Source organism: Protopterus annectens, chromosome 8.part0 (genome assembly GCF_019279795.1).
Source record: "Protopterus annectens isolate FY-2018-M chromosome 8.part0, PAN1.0, whole genome shotgun sequence".
NCBI classification, from domain to species: domain Eukaryota; kingdom Metazoa; phylum Chordata; order Ceratodontiformes; family Protopteridae; genus Protopterus; species Protopterus annectens.
In genome coordinates, this window is record NC_056741.1 from 1,363,522,129 (window position 1) to 1,363,537,480 (window position 15,352).

A 15,352-nucleotide genomic window follows, 5' to 3' on the forward strand; every position below is an offset into this window, starting at 1 on the left:
CACTAGTAAAAATCCACGAACAACTAAGCCCAATGCGGGCACTATCTATAACAATATAATTATAGATTAGAAAAATAGGGCTAAAGAGGCCCACAGAAAAAAAGCCTGACTATTATAAAGATAAGAGTAAATAGGACTAAAGGCCCACACAAACGAAGAAGCCAACAAGGCACTAACTTTTAAACTATTTATCACTATTTATAACTATAGATTATATTATGAAAAGACCTAATACTAACACACACTATTTTTTTAAACAAAAATGAAAACTTTTTATATAAACTTGCTGCTGTTTTTTTCAAAAATGGTCCGAGCTAGCTGGATCACAGAGATCTCTCTTGCCGCAGCAAACTAGATCTGAGGTAATTCCAGCAGTGCATTGCAGGATAAGGGGCTTGGTCTCAAGCTACTGGCAAACCATGAGCTTTGCTATCGGCCGTCGGAACCGAGGATCAGCTCCGAATCCATCAGTGAGAATAAACTGCAAGATTTAACAACTTCACATCTACTTATTTACATTTAAAATACAGTTCTACCGAAACACTTTATATCAAATCAAATAATTTAATTTAATCATCTGCTATAAAAGTAACTTATGCATGCAGTCTGACCTAAACGCTAGCCTGGAAAGTCAGCTTCCTGGTGCTTTAAAAAAGGTAAAAGTGCACTTCTGAACACATGGCCACAAAAAATTTAATCAAGCAACATAAGCAACAGAAACCTCTGCACTTGGGGGAGGGGGGCAGCTGAAGTAGGGGTTCTGCCATCCTTCTCTGTAATGAAGTTTTTAAAACTATTGTGCCACAAAGTGATGAAAAACAAAAACCTGTTCATAATTAATGCATTGAATTAACCCAGCAAGAGCAAACAATGCATGCAAAAGCTGAAGTTATAATATGTCACAAAAAAAGGCTGTAACGCAATTAATGATTCTTAATAAAATTTAAGTTTTTGGAATGAATATGAGAAGATAAATATCTAACCTGCAAACTCCTGAGCCAGAGACCTAGAGTAGTTAAGAACCATCCCCAACACTTCTTCAGCAGAGTACAGAGTTTCTCTAGAGAAAAAAAAACAGTATAAATCAAACGGTACAGTTTTCGACACAAGATAAGCAGTGCTTTACAATATTCAGACATTTTCAACCACCCTGACAAAAACACATTTCCAATTTATGGTCTGGATATTACATTTACTATCTATTTTGATTTATCTTCCTCCAACCTGGTAGCACTTTGTTACATACAGGCACAATGACATTAAATGTGACAAGTCATCCTGGTTAAAAAAAAAAAAAAAAATTTAGGAATGCATATGCTTAAGCTGTTGCCTCAACACAAGCCTCAATTTTTCTAGCAAGTAAATATGCCCCATTCTTACTCAGAAAATGAGTCTCCTTCCACTACAATTAACAGAAGAAAACATTTGTGTGCTAGTATAGGTGGTTTGATAATATGGTACAACAGGTGAGGAGGCCCTCCCCACAAACAGACAATTCATTATAAATCAACTGAAAGGGAGACAACAATGATGCTGTGTCTCAGTTTAAAGTCATGCTGTGGAGACCGGATTTTTTTTTTCGTCTTCTAGCTATCTGACATTTTTAAAGGGCCAGCAATCAATGTCTTTACACGATCTATGAGTCAGCCTGATCCAAACTCTATTCCTCCTTTGATACTTAGCAGTCCACTACAGTTCTTGCGGTGTTTAAATGGGTGGGTTCACTGCTGCAGTGGAAATGGAGAAATCATTCCCCTCTCACAAGAGGAGGAAGATGGCCACTGGCATTCCATTTTCCCTCCCCTTGACATGCCGTTCTGTTTCCAGGCCATTACTTAAACTTAGGATGCCAACTTTATGAGTGAAAAGCTCTGCCTCCAAGCAAACAAACAGGACTACAGTAGGCTACTGCAAGTTTAAGAAAAAAAACAGCAGCACAGGCAACAATAAAAAGCAGTTTAACTCATTACAGCTGAGTGATGTCTTCAGATGCATCTGCATTTACAACCTACTGACATCTCTAGGTGTCAAACATTGCTTGCTCATATTTCTATTAATAATTCCAAAACCAAAGTATTGAAAGATGTCATCTTAAAGCTTACATAATGGCAAACACAACTGTATTGATGTATGACCTCTGTTTAGTGCAGTTGCAGAGGTATTAACTGTTGTTCATTTAATTTATATTGTCAAATTTCATGTTTTTTAAACATCTTGACAACCAAGTAGCACAGACAGAACTGCTTAGTCACCAGTTCCATGGTTATCTAGGGAAAAGTACAGTTTTGTACCTACCATAAATGTAGATGTCCGATAGACATGCAACTGCAGTCATAACATGTGGGTTGTCCTGCCTCAGGCAGCCCTCGGTCGGCCGGATTCCAAAGTCTGGGTCCGACGTCGGAGCGGCTGGAGTACATAAGCATCAGCCGACGCCATTTTCTTCAGTGTTTCTTGCCCCAGATGCCAGGTGCCCTCCAAGGAAGGCTGTAATCAAATTGGAAGACAAAAACAGGATTCCAAACAAATAAATGAGCAATAAAACAAATACACCATAACAGATATCCCCAGCTAAGAGTAACAGGGAAAGGAGTGGACCCTAGGCATAGAGGGGTATGGAGGGAGGGAAAATCCGACTGCAGTTGCATGTCTATCGGACATCTACATTTATGGTAGGTACAAAACTGTACTATGTCCTTCAAGAATGCAACTGCAGTCATAACATGTGGGTAGAATACCATAGCTTAGCTGGGGAGGAGGTATGCTCTAGGAAAGAGATGGTGTGGCAATCAAACCCTGCAGGACTGCCGAAGCAAAGCCTGCTCTGGATCTGGAATATAGAGGGAGATTGTAGTGTTTGGAGAATGTATGCACGGAGCTCCATGTAGCAGCTTCTAGAATGTCCTTGGTAGGCACCCCTCTTAAAAATGCTGTAGAGGTGGCTGTAGCTCTGGTGGAATGTGGTCTGACATTGGCTGGAACAGTCTTTCCATGAAAGGAATAACAGAATCTGATGCAATGTCCAATCCATTTAGAAATAGTCCGTTTTGTCCATTTAGAAATAGTCCGTTTTGAAATTGCTTTTCCTTGGACTGCAGGGGCGTAAGCTACAAAAAGTTGTTCAGACTTCCTACTGGCCTTGGTTCTGTCCAGGTAGTATCGAAGCTGTCTGTGAATGTCCAAGGTATGCAAAAGTCTTTCCCCCTTATTCTCAGGATTGGGGAAGAAAGCAGGCAGATGAATGGCTTGATTTAGAGAAACCCTAGATACCACCTTTGGCATAAAAGTAGGGTTGGTTCCTTAATGAAACCCTGTCTCTGTGGAAAATAATAAAGGGTGGTATTGCCATTAGGGCCTGTAGCTCCGAAACCCTTCTTGCTGAGGTAATTGCCAACAGGAAAGCTGTCTTCCATGAGAGAAATTGCAAGTCAACTGAAGCTGCTGGCTCAAAAGGAGGTAGAGTCAGTTTTTCTAAGACAAAATTGAGGTCCCAGGCTGGCACTGGGGCCTTTCTTGGTGGCTTAATGTTCTTGATTCCCCTGAGGAATTGTCTTAGTAAGGGGTGAGAGAAAACAGGAGGATCAGTGTTGTATCTAGCTGAAATAGCACATGCATGTATCTTTATGGAAGAATATGAGAGGCCGTTCTTTAACATATCTGCCAAATATTCCAAGATAAGTGGGATGTTCAGCAATGATGCATCATGTTCCTTGCAGGTATTCCAATTGCTGAATCTTTTCCACTTTGCTAAGTAAACCTTTCTGGTGGATGGTCTTCGAGCCTCTGTTAGTATCCGCTGAACTTCCTTGGAGAGAGATAAGCTGAAGTTATTTATGGGATCTCCCAGGCTGTTAGCTGCAGTGTCTGAAGATTTGGATGCAGTGTTTCGAAATTGTGTTGAGTCAAAAGTAGAGGCCACTGAGGGAGGGCCCACCTCCTGGTGTGAAATATGCTCCGTAGTAGTGGGTACCAGTGTTGTCTTGGCCAATCTGGAGCTATTATGATTCCCTTGGGCTTCTCTGCTTTGATCTTTAGTAATACTGAGGTCATCAGTGGCAGAGGTGGGAATGCATAGATTGCTAGGGAGTTCCAGTTGAATGAGAGGGCATCTATTTTCCAAGCTTTTGGATGGTATGTCCTTGTGCAAAATTTTGGTAGAAGATGGTTGAAGTGAGAGGCAAATAGGTCCACTTCTGGCTTGCCCCATGTCGAAGTGAGTTGTCTGAAGGCCTTCGGATGTAACCTCCACTCGTGTGGATCTGTGAAATTCCTGCTTAGGCTGTCCGCCAACACATTGTCTTTTCCTGGAACAAACTGGGATTGTAACTGGATGTTTAGGCTCAGTGATTTCTCCCAAAGCTGCATTGTCAGTCTGCAAAGGGGGTAAGAGTGGGTGCCCCCCTGCTTATGTACCACATCACAGTGGTGTTTGTCTGTCCGTATCATTAAATGGCCTTGCTGGAGTTGGTGTTGAAAAGCCTCGATGGCATGCATTACTGCCAGCATTTCCTTTTGGTTTATATGCAGATGCGTTTCCTTTGGAGACCATTGTCCTTGTATACACCTGCCTTCCATGTGCGCCCCCCATCCAAGGTCTGAGGCGTCTGTAGTCATGGTCTGTGTTATCAGTGGTTTTTTGAATGACATACCTGTGTTTTCCTGGCTCACCGAGGCCCACCATAGGAATTCCTTTTGTAGGCATGGAATGAGTGGTATGATTGTCTCCAAGTTGTTGCTGTGTTGAGACCAAATGCTTTTTAGGTACCATTGAAGCTTTCTCACGTGTAGTTTTGCTAATGGAACCAGTAGAATGCAGGATGCCATGTAACCCAGGGCCTGTAGGAATCTCCTTGCAGTCATCTGGGTGAGTTTTGCTAAACCTTTGAAGTAATGAGTTAACTTCTCTTGCTTGTCTTCTGTCAGGTAAGCCATCTGAGAGGCTGTGTCTAGTTTGGCTCCTAAGAAGATTATTTGCTGGGATGACTGCAGTCTTGACTTTTGGAAGTTGACTGTGTATCCCAGAGCTTGAAGTAATTGTATGACATAATCCAGGTTTTTTGTCAACATCAATTTGTCGTCCGCTTGTATGAGGCAGTCGTCCAGGTAAGGGTAAATTTGTATACCCTGGAGCCTGCAATGAGCAATTACTGAAGCCAGGCATTTTGTAAATACTCTGGGCAGTAGATAAGCCAAATGGCAATGCTGAGAATTGATAATGCTCTGGCCCTGCAAGAAATCTGAGGTATCTTCTGCAGCTGTCTCTGATAGGGACATGCAGGTATGCCTCCTTGAGGTCCAGAGTAATCAGCCACGACTCCTTGCCCAGCATGGGAAGGAGTTGCTGTAGAGTCAGCATTTTGAACTTTGGTACTATGAGAAAGGTGTTTAATGCGGACAAGTCCAGTATTGGTCTCCATTGAGATTCTTTTCTTGGAACAAGGAACAGTCTTGAGTAAAACCCCTGTTCTTGTTGTGGAACTCTTTCTATTGCTTTCATTCGAGTCAGCAGAGTGATTTGCTTGATGGCCTCTGCCCTTTGATTTTGTGGTAGGTTTGGCATGCCTTGTTTTCTTGGTAAGGTATGAAAATGAAACCTGTACCCTCGGTCTATAATGTCCAAAATCCATTTGTCCTTTGTCAGTCTGTGCCAGTTTTCTGCAAACAGATAATCTCCCGCCCAAGGGAGCTTCTAGTTGTTCCCTGGTAGGCGGTAGTAGAGGAAAGTCATTGAGGTTGTGGTTGTTGGGCAGGTGAAACCCCTGCGTCACTTCTTTGGTTTCCTGGCTGCCATTGTTGGCCCCTGTAAGGGCTTCTGTATTGGCCTCTTCCTCGGCCACGTCTGTTCTTACCCCTTTGAAACTTTTCTGGATTAGGAAAGGACCAGTTTTTTGAAGGCCAATTCCTACTGAATCTGGGGGGTTGAACCTGGAGGAAATCTTTCACAGTCTGAACTGATTTTGCTTTTTCTTCGATGGTCTTTAACACATCCCTAGCATTTGCACCAAAAAGCATGTTCTTTTCCAAAGGTGCATCCAGAAGTTTTGCTTTTACATGATCTGGTAGAGGTTGATCTTTTAACCAAGCATGTCTACGAATCACTGCCCCTGTCATAGCTGCCCTACATGAAGCTTCCAGTGCATCATATCCACACTGCAGGAAGTGATTGCTTACTTGCTGAGTGTTATGTACAGCTTCCTGCAAAGTCTTCCTGTCTAAAGGATCAGGAGAAGCTAATGTTTTTTTGTAAATCTTCTAAGAGATAATCCTGATATTGTAACATATGAAAAGGCAATTTAAAGCTCTCATAGATAAGGTAGTGGATGTGTAAACCTTTTTGCCTCATCTCTCTAATGACCTTGCTTCCCTGTTGGAGGGCAAAGGATTTTTTGAGGTGGAGGCTGAAACTCCTTTAGGCCCCTGTGAAATAGTTTCCAAATCAGCAGTATGGGCCCTGAATAAATGGGAATGAGTTTCTGGGACCCTGTAATACCTGTCTGGCTTGGCTGGAGCAGAAGGAAGAGAATCAGGGGTAGCACTAGAGTCAGAATACAAATCATCCAGAACATCAAGTACAGGAGGAATAGCTAAGGGCCTGTGCTGAGGCTTCTTAAGGAAAGTCCTAAGGTGTTTCCTAGAATCAGAATATTCCTGACCCTGCCACTTGAAATGTTCCCTCATGGTGTGCAGAACTTCCCCAAAAGAAATATCCTCAGGAGGGGAGGCCAGGGGGATGGAATCTTCTGCATCCGAGTCCTCATAGGTCTGGAAGAGCTCTTCCTGGCTATCAGAGTGGACAGAGCCCTCAGAGTCTTCATCTGAAGGAGAAGGGTCAGAGGGTTCAACCCGGGGCCTTTTATCAGGAGGCGGCTGGGATGCTCTCTCAGGATGGGCCTGTGAACCTCTAATCATGGAAATGAAATCAGCAGCCATGGACATAATTTGTGTCTCCGGAGTCGGCTGAGGTAGGGATTTAGAAGTAATATGCTTTGTTTTGCTGGCTGCCTTAGCCCTAGTGTAGGCCTTAATAGACATGGCCTTAATAGACATGGCCATAGGAGGCCTGGCAGCTCCACGTGCAGGAGTGACCTTGTCTACAGCAATGGTCTCGGGCATTTCCTCGGTTTCGGTATCCGGAGGAAAGTCTATAACTGGCAGAGTAATGTCTGGAATCGGAGTCGTCGGTAATGCGGTGTCTTCGGTTCGGAGCGGTGGAGAGACAGTCTCAGAGGGAACCGGAGCACTCGCGCTAGGTTTTGGCGTGGAGTCGGTGGTAGACGTGGGCTGAGGATGTCGGTCCTGGTCTTTTAGTTTTTTGGGAGTTTGCGATGTCGGAAGATCCGACGGCATGGTGTAAGCAAATTTATCGCCGAAAAAATCTTCAGCGAACTGAGAGTGCGCTTGTTGAAGCGAGCACAGGCTACACAGGCCGAGACGTCATGGTCTGGGCCCAGGCAAGGGAGGCAGTAAGAGTGGAAATCCTTATGAGGTATTTGTTTACCACAAAAAAGGCAATTGTTAACTTTTTCAGTAATTTCTGACATTGGCTGAGGAAAGAAAAGGTCCCCAACGAGGTACTTAGCTTTTTTGATGACTTCGGTATCGTAGAATACAGGAGCTGACCGACCGGCACTTGCGAACTGCTTCTGCTTCGGGCACTGCGCGGCAAGAAAGACTGAAGAAAATGGCGTCGGCTGATGCTTATGTACTCCAGCCGCTCTGACGTCGGAGAGAAATGCGACATCAGCCGACGTCGGACCCAGACTTTGGAATCCGGCCGACCGAGGGCTGCCTGAGGCAGGACAACCCACATGTTATGACTGCAGTTGCATTCTTGAAGGACATCTAGGCAAATAATAGCCAAAAGAAAGAGAGCCTGGACAACCTGGAAGTTCAATAAAAGCCCTAGTACACAGCTATCCTACCAACAGATTAGGAATCTAACCAAAAGCTAGTTATCCAAGACAAGAGAAACTACTTCATTACCCATCAAAACCAACATATGAATAATCCTAAGAAATTATGGGCCGGTTTAAACAAGTTACTACACCCTGGTGAAACCATTACCCCACCCCCAACATCAGGTTTAACAAAAGGCAACATAGCCGAATCATTCAATACATTCTTTACTGAAACCGTACAAGCTCTAGCCCAGCAACATCTCATTGCCACTACAACAGGTGTCCACACCTCCACTAATTACATGCCCATGTTTAAACTGCAACCCACCCCAACCTCCTACATAAGAAAACTACTATCCCAGCTGAAACCCACAACACTAGGAGCAGATTCCCTCCCCAATGAATTTCTAAAACTGGCAGCAGCAGAAATAGCTGTACCAGTTTCTATACTAATCAATACATCAATGACCGAAGCTACAGTGCGCCCCTGATTTGGAAAACTGCCTATATCATACCTCTTCACAAAGGGGGCACTTCCTATAACATATCCAACTACTGACCAATCGCAATTCTATCGCCACTGGCTAAAATATTAGAAAAATGCATCCACCATCAACTAATGTCCCACCTTATAAATCAGGAACTCGTATCTCCAACTCAACATGGTTTCCGTCCACGTCATAGTACCACCACAGCTCTGTTAGCATTCACAGATACCATAAACCATAACAGGAACAATGGTAAACTTACTTCTGCCCTTTTCTTAGACCTATCAAAAGCCTTTGATATGGTTAGCCATGACAAAAGCATCTGCCACCTCAAAAACCTAGGCTTAGACAACCAATCAATCTCCTGGTACGAAAACTATCTTAGGGACAGGCAACAAGCAATACGGTGGAACAATAACTTGTCTCTACTTTTACCAGTCACTCTTGGGGTACCTCAGGGATCAATACTGGGTCCCTTGCTATTCTCAATTTTCACAAACAATCTCCACTCAGCGGCAAATAGCACTAGCCTTATCCAATACGCGGATGATTCCACTATAATATGCATCACCTCAACCCTGCAAGAACTACACAATAAAACCCAGGATAATTTCCACTCAGTTGAAAACTGGCTTACTGACAATGGCCTCATTCTTAACCCCAAAAAGATCAAGATCCTGCTATTCCACCCCTCACAAAATACCAGCCTTAACGCCACTTTCAATATCCACTCTAAACATGGTACACTTATCACATCAGAATCCCACACAAAACTACTAGGCGTCACCAGTGATGTTAAAATTTGATATCCACATTAATCTAGCTATTAAAAAACACTCACAGAAAGCTAGGTAGTCTCTACAAACACAAATCCTTCCTGACCCATACTGCTAGGACCACAACTGCTTGCACTCACTTGCTCTCAACATTACTTTATGCATCCCCAGTCCAAACAAATCTATCCAAAACAGAAACCAGCAAACTGGCAACCTGCTATAATCAAATAGCCAAATTTGCTAATAATTCGTCTTTTAGAACCCATCACTGTCATATCCTAAAACAAGTGGACTGGCTTAAACTGCCAAATTTACTAATCTACAATCAACTCATCACTTATAAGCAGCTCTCCCACCCAAATAAAACACCATCTTTAAGCAACCTAATTCAGCAGTATTCCTGTCCTATGCAACTCCGCTTCACAGATAAGTTACAGATAAGTTACTATAAGTTACTATTAACAGTTACTAGATCCCACAACCATCTACTCATCTTACATATCCAAAATTTGGAACTCCCTGCCTTCATCCATTACCCTGGAATCTTCTCTATCCAAATTTAAAAAATCTATCAAAAGCCATCTCAACAAATGGTCATGTCCCTGCTCCACACCAGACTAACTTCAGTCCTACTCCAATACTGCAGTAACTCTTGCCTTAAACAGAGTCTCCTGATAGGACTGCACAGTCTTATCAATACCACATTCAGATGCATGATGTGACGCTAGATATTTAACATACTTTAATATTGTTTGTATATGAATTGATCATTCTATACGTCTTTGTCACTAAATTAATAATGTGTGCTCATCTACATGGTCTGGTTGTATATACTAGAAACATGTTAGAATATTTTGTTTGCATGTCTTGCACATATGTTTCTTTGGAGCTTTTCTCCCCGGGCCTCCTCTGAAAATGGACATGTATCCAGTTGGACTATCCCGGTTAACAAATGTAAAATAAATAAACATGAACGCTCTCTGCTGTATGAACAAAGTGCTGCTAACAGTATCTGTGTAACCCGAGTGGTTGCTGAGATATTGTAAGTTGTTTGCAAAACATTACAAACATAATAGTTACTGTGTTTACTGTGATTTATACAATTCTGTTTACAACATGGAACCTAAAGAATACTGCTACTATAAAAATAGTTTGTTCTAAAGAGTTTGAAATATACACTTTTTTAGTAAAGTCTACGGTTCCAGAGATACAAACATCTGAAATGTGAGGACGATTTTATTCAAAAATCTTAAGCTCTGCCATTTGGAAGTTACAGTGCAAACTTCCAGAGCCCCAGTGGTGGAAATGAATTAACCTCTCCATAAAAAAAGGTTATGGACCTACTAGAGCATTAGTTCTGGATGAGCAGATTCATCATCTTCAACTTAAAGGAATAAAGCCACAGGCCTTCAGTCAGCTTAGCATCTGAAACTATCCCAGGATAGTTATCGTCCCCACCACACACACTTTTTTTTACCCCACAATACTATTACAAAAAAGGTATGTTGTCATCAACAAACCTTGAGACCATGTCTAGTCTGAGACAAGTGGAAGGAGGGTGTGGGAAGTGGACAGGGATGGACCTGCTCATCCACATCCAAGATTATGTGGAGTACACAACTTTAATGCCAGAAATTAGATGGTCCATCCTCATCAACCAAATGGGAAGTCTTAATCTTAACCACCTGTGATGTCATCCTCATGGAAACATACCTTAATAACTGGCTTAAAGGAAAATCTCATGCAGCCTTTATTTGTAAATGTATTCATAGTAGCAGCGTAGCTGCTGCAAAAATCTCATCCAAGGATACATTCCTGGAAAAAAAGTTTGAGAGGTAGCCAACACCCATGTTGAATAAGCCTATCCACAGAAGACGAAAGTTTATTTCATAACAGAATTTACTAGACAGTCAACTGCTCAGACTGTGATTCTAGAAACTTTGTAGTGCAATTTTGTTTTTGAAAAGGAGATAAACAATTGTAAACTTTTCATAAAATATTTTGTTTTTAAACGAAAATGCCTTTGGACATCCATGAAATGTACAAGAACTTGCCTCTGTTAGAAAGATTTAGAAAGAAGAGAAGCAAATTGAACAGATTAAAGTCATCTCTGAGGTCACCTTGGGCAGAAGTAGATTAACAGGCAGACATTTTATTATTATTTAACCCGAGGCATGGAGTATTGGAAACTAAAGCCTGCAATTCATAAAGTCTTCTGGCAAATGTAATAACCACCAAAACCACTCTTTTCCAAGAGAAAAAAATTCATGTCTGCCAAAGCAACCAGATTAAATGAAAGAAGAGTCTACTTCGCTAAAAGTACTTTAAGTTCCCTAAGAACAGGATCCTTACAATAGATCAAATAAGACTGCCTCTGAGAAAAAACAAACTTTCAGGGAAGTCAGTGACAGTAAGTTAGAACCTTGAAAATATCAGAACGAACTTCTGGGTAGGAAATGGGATTTATAGTACCCTCTCACAGTAAGAATACTGTAAAGGGTTAAAACGAAACTGCACACATTTTAGAAGGTTACTGTACAGCATAAGCGGAAACATGGAAAAGTACAGAATGTTAAATTTCATTTCCTGAGCCTGAGGCAGCATTCTTTCTAAATCACATTGTAAAAAAAACATATTCCATACTATGCTACAAATGTAGACAAGTTGCAAAACAAGGAGACATGACTTCCTGAGTACTATCTTCCACACATGTGTTATTTCTTTTAATAAATTATATTTTAACCTACCAATGACTGAAGTTTATTTTATTATGAATAGACCTTAACAGATGGTGCCTTAAAGACTCAGACTTTTTTCAAACTGCCTGGAGCTGCTTTTATAGAAAATCACTTCACTTGGCCTTTTGACAGTTTTCTGTCTAGTGTATTTTCTATAGCGTCAGTTCACAACAGCACATTTCTTTGGAACTTTCAGTCTTGACAGATTTTCAGGTTTCTATAGGTTAAGTGTAGCTTTTGTATCCGAGTTAACAGTGGAAGAGTATGGGGGTACTTTAAAAGAACCGGAGTAAGGTACTCCTGCAAGACATATATTTCAGAATTGTAACAAGATAGCCGTCTCTACTTGAATAAATGGCATGAGCTCACTGAAAATGATGGCAAATTGACTTTTCCACCTGCATGTACTTCTGATAAAAGTGTTCTGTTAAACTTGCACAAAAGGCTTAGAGAAAAGGGTAATAAAGTCGCTGATGGCTGCTGGTCAGCCTTTAATGCATGGCAGGTAGAATTTAAAGAAGAGAAAACGATTCTATAGTTTGAAACATAACACAACTACACTTAAAACACAGTTACAAGCGGCTAATAAGACAGTTAATCATCTACAACATTCTGATTGTCAGAGACAGTAGTTACAGGCTATATTCCCTTAGGGAACTACAGAAATTACAACTTAGCCACGGCGACTCATGTGATAACTGTTTAGTTTTGCCCACTGCACCACCGCCACCTTATAATGCATCGCCATCTCCCCCTGACCAGGAAGATTCTGCTATCTCTTCTTCCACCACAGAGGTTACTACTATACCAGCTTCTCAAAGAAGGCAACTTTCCAATTCGTTCACCTCCACTAGCCAAACGACTCAATCTGCTCAGTCACCTACTTCCTCTAGCCAACCTAAAACTTCTTCCTCCTCTTCTGTTTCAGACCATATCTGATCTACATTACCTCAAATGTTTGTTAGATTTTTGAGGTGATGTACAAAGTGGGTATTATCTACTCATCCTAGACAAAAGCTACGTCCCTGTAAATCTGTTATTCAATTCCCCAATAATTATAGATGGAACATGGCTATTTTGATCCTGATAAATTCAACCCAGATAAAGATGATTCTGATTCTTCCTCGGAGGAAGGAGGAGATAGTGTAATTACTAGTGAAAACTCAGTGCACGGCAGAGATGAAGCAGCACCTTCCACTATAAATGTGGTCCACCCTTGGTCTGTTATTTCCAAACTATTTTGTACTCTCTCCCATCAATTAGAACAAATTCAGCAAAATATGCAAGAATCTTAAAAAAGACATGTTCAGTTGCAAAATCCTACTTTACAGGATCTCAGAGTATTAGTGGACACATCCATTCCACCTGATATATTTAAACATATTTGGGATCGTGCTAATCTCCAGTATAGAGGCGTAAAGGCTTTTCAGACAGCTAGGACTTGTTTATTACAAGTTATTACTACAGTATGTCCACCAGTATCTAAATGGTCCCAGACAAATGCAGTCACACAGACAGAGGACGAGTCAACTGAAACTTATTTACGGCGCATGACAGACGCCCTTGAAGCCTTCTCAGGTTACACAAGACCTACTGAATGTCCGGCAGCAAGACTTCTCTCAGCTGCTTTTGTCAATGGTTTATTACCCCCCCTTTTGAGACCAGTTAAAAAAGGTTTATTTAACCTGGGCAAGTTTAGGGCTATATGAACTTGTTAATCAGGTTCAATATTTAGCAGACACCCTTATTCGTGAAAAACGGGAACGAAAAGAAAAGCGACAAGAAAATTTATTAAACCTACAGCTCCAACAGTTTACCAGAAATATAGGGAATAAAAAATAGAAGAAAAAGAGGGGGTGTAATAGATTCAGATTTTCTCAAAATCAAGGACCATTTCCTCAGAATTTTAATACCCCAAATTCAGAGGGACAGGGATCAAATTCGAACCAGTGTTTTAATTGTGGCTAAAATGATCATTGGAAGGACAATTTTCCTTTCCTTCAACCATTTGACACTCCGATGCAGTCTAACAATCCACTTGATAATCAGCTGCCACCACGAGGTCAGCAAAACGTCCACCAAAATGTGAGGCAAAAACCTCCTATGTGAAACACCTTGGCATCAACAAGCTTGGCAACAAGATAAATAGGATAGCCATGAACAGGAGTCACAGCTATTTCCTTTCATACCTGTACACCAGAAAGAACCATTTATTAACATTAAAGTTCTAGACAGCAATATTCCCTTTCTAATAGATACTGGAGTGACTACATCAATGTTAAATGCGTCAGTCACCAAGAATCTCCCTTTGTTCCACAACTCAGCGTGAAGAGTCGGGGTTCAGGAGTCTTTAAACTATCCCGAGACAGTTTCAGTTCCCATTCAGCTGGGACCGTTGACAGACCAACATGCTTTTCTCATTGGAACCTCTGCAACCCTCAGTCTTTTAAGGTAGGGATCTTCTCTAAGTTACAATGTACAATATTCTGTACACCAGATAGAATATATTTAAATGTTCCCAGTGAGTCTCAGGTGATGCAGATGTGTGCTGCCGCAGGTGTTTTAGATGAGGAAATGCTCTTTTCTTTCCTTACTGACACAGAACCTCTACAGCCATCAGATGTAAACTTACTAAATACAGTTCCTTTGCAGTTATGCATGCAAATGAGGTAGGACTTGGAGATGCTAAACCAGTACATATTACTTTAAAACCTCATGAACCTTTGCCCATGGCAGCACAATATCCTCTTTCTGCAGGAGGAGAAGCAGGAACTGAAACAGTTTTTCAGCAATACTGCAACAAGGCACAATTATTCCAACTAGGAGTCCTTGTAATACACCCATTTGGCTAGTAAATAAACCTGGCAAGGACACTTATAGATTTCTCCAAGATCTGAGAGTGGTGAATGCAGTAGTTGCGCCTGCTTTTCCCTGTAGTACCTAAACTAGCAACTATTTTTAGCTCAATTCCCCCTTCTACCACCACCTTTTCGGTTACTGATATTTCCTCAGCTTTCTTTTCTATCCCAGTACACCCTGATCGTCACTATTTGTTTGCTTTTGCATATAGATGACAGAAACACACATGGACGCGCTTACCCCAAGGATATGTAGAATCATCCACCCTATTTCCAAGGGAAATTAAAAAGCAATACGATAAAATACAGTTACCTTGCGGGTCTGCCTTAGTACAGTATGTAGATCTTCTCGTAGTATCTGATTCTTCAGTCGACTGTCAGACTAATACAGTTTTCTTGTTAACTAAACTAGCTGAGTTAGGATTTAAAGTAAACAGATCTAAGCTTCAACTTTGGCAACCGCAAGTCCAGTATTTCAGACATCTAATCTCTGAAAATGCACGACCTACTACTCTAAAACAACTTGGAGCATTTCTTGGTTTAGCATGCTATTGTAGACAGTGGATATCCAACTATGCTGAAATAATTAAACCT

General features: G+C 41.4%; 1 protein-coding gene across 1 annotated transcript in view; it reads right to left on the reverse strand.

The window, feature by feature from the left end:
* HYOU1 (hypoxia up-regulated 1) overlaps window positions 1-15,352 on the reverse strand; it is a 1,290,196-nt gene that overhangs the window by 853,270 nt on the left and 421,574 nt on the right. The window contains exon 6 of the mRNA XM_044079444.1: window positions 984-1,060. Within this exon, the coding sequence (XP_043935379.1) occupies window positions 984-1,060 (77 nt within the window). The remainder of the gene's footprint in view (window positions 1-983; window positions 1,061-15,352) is intronic.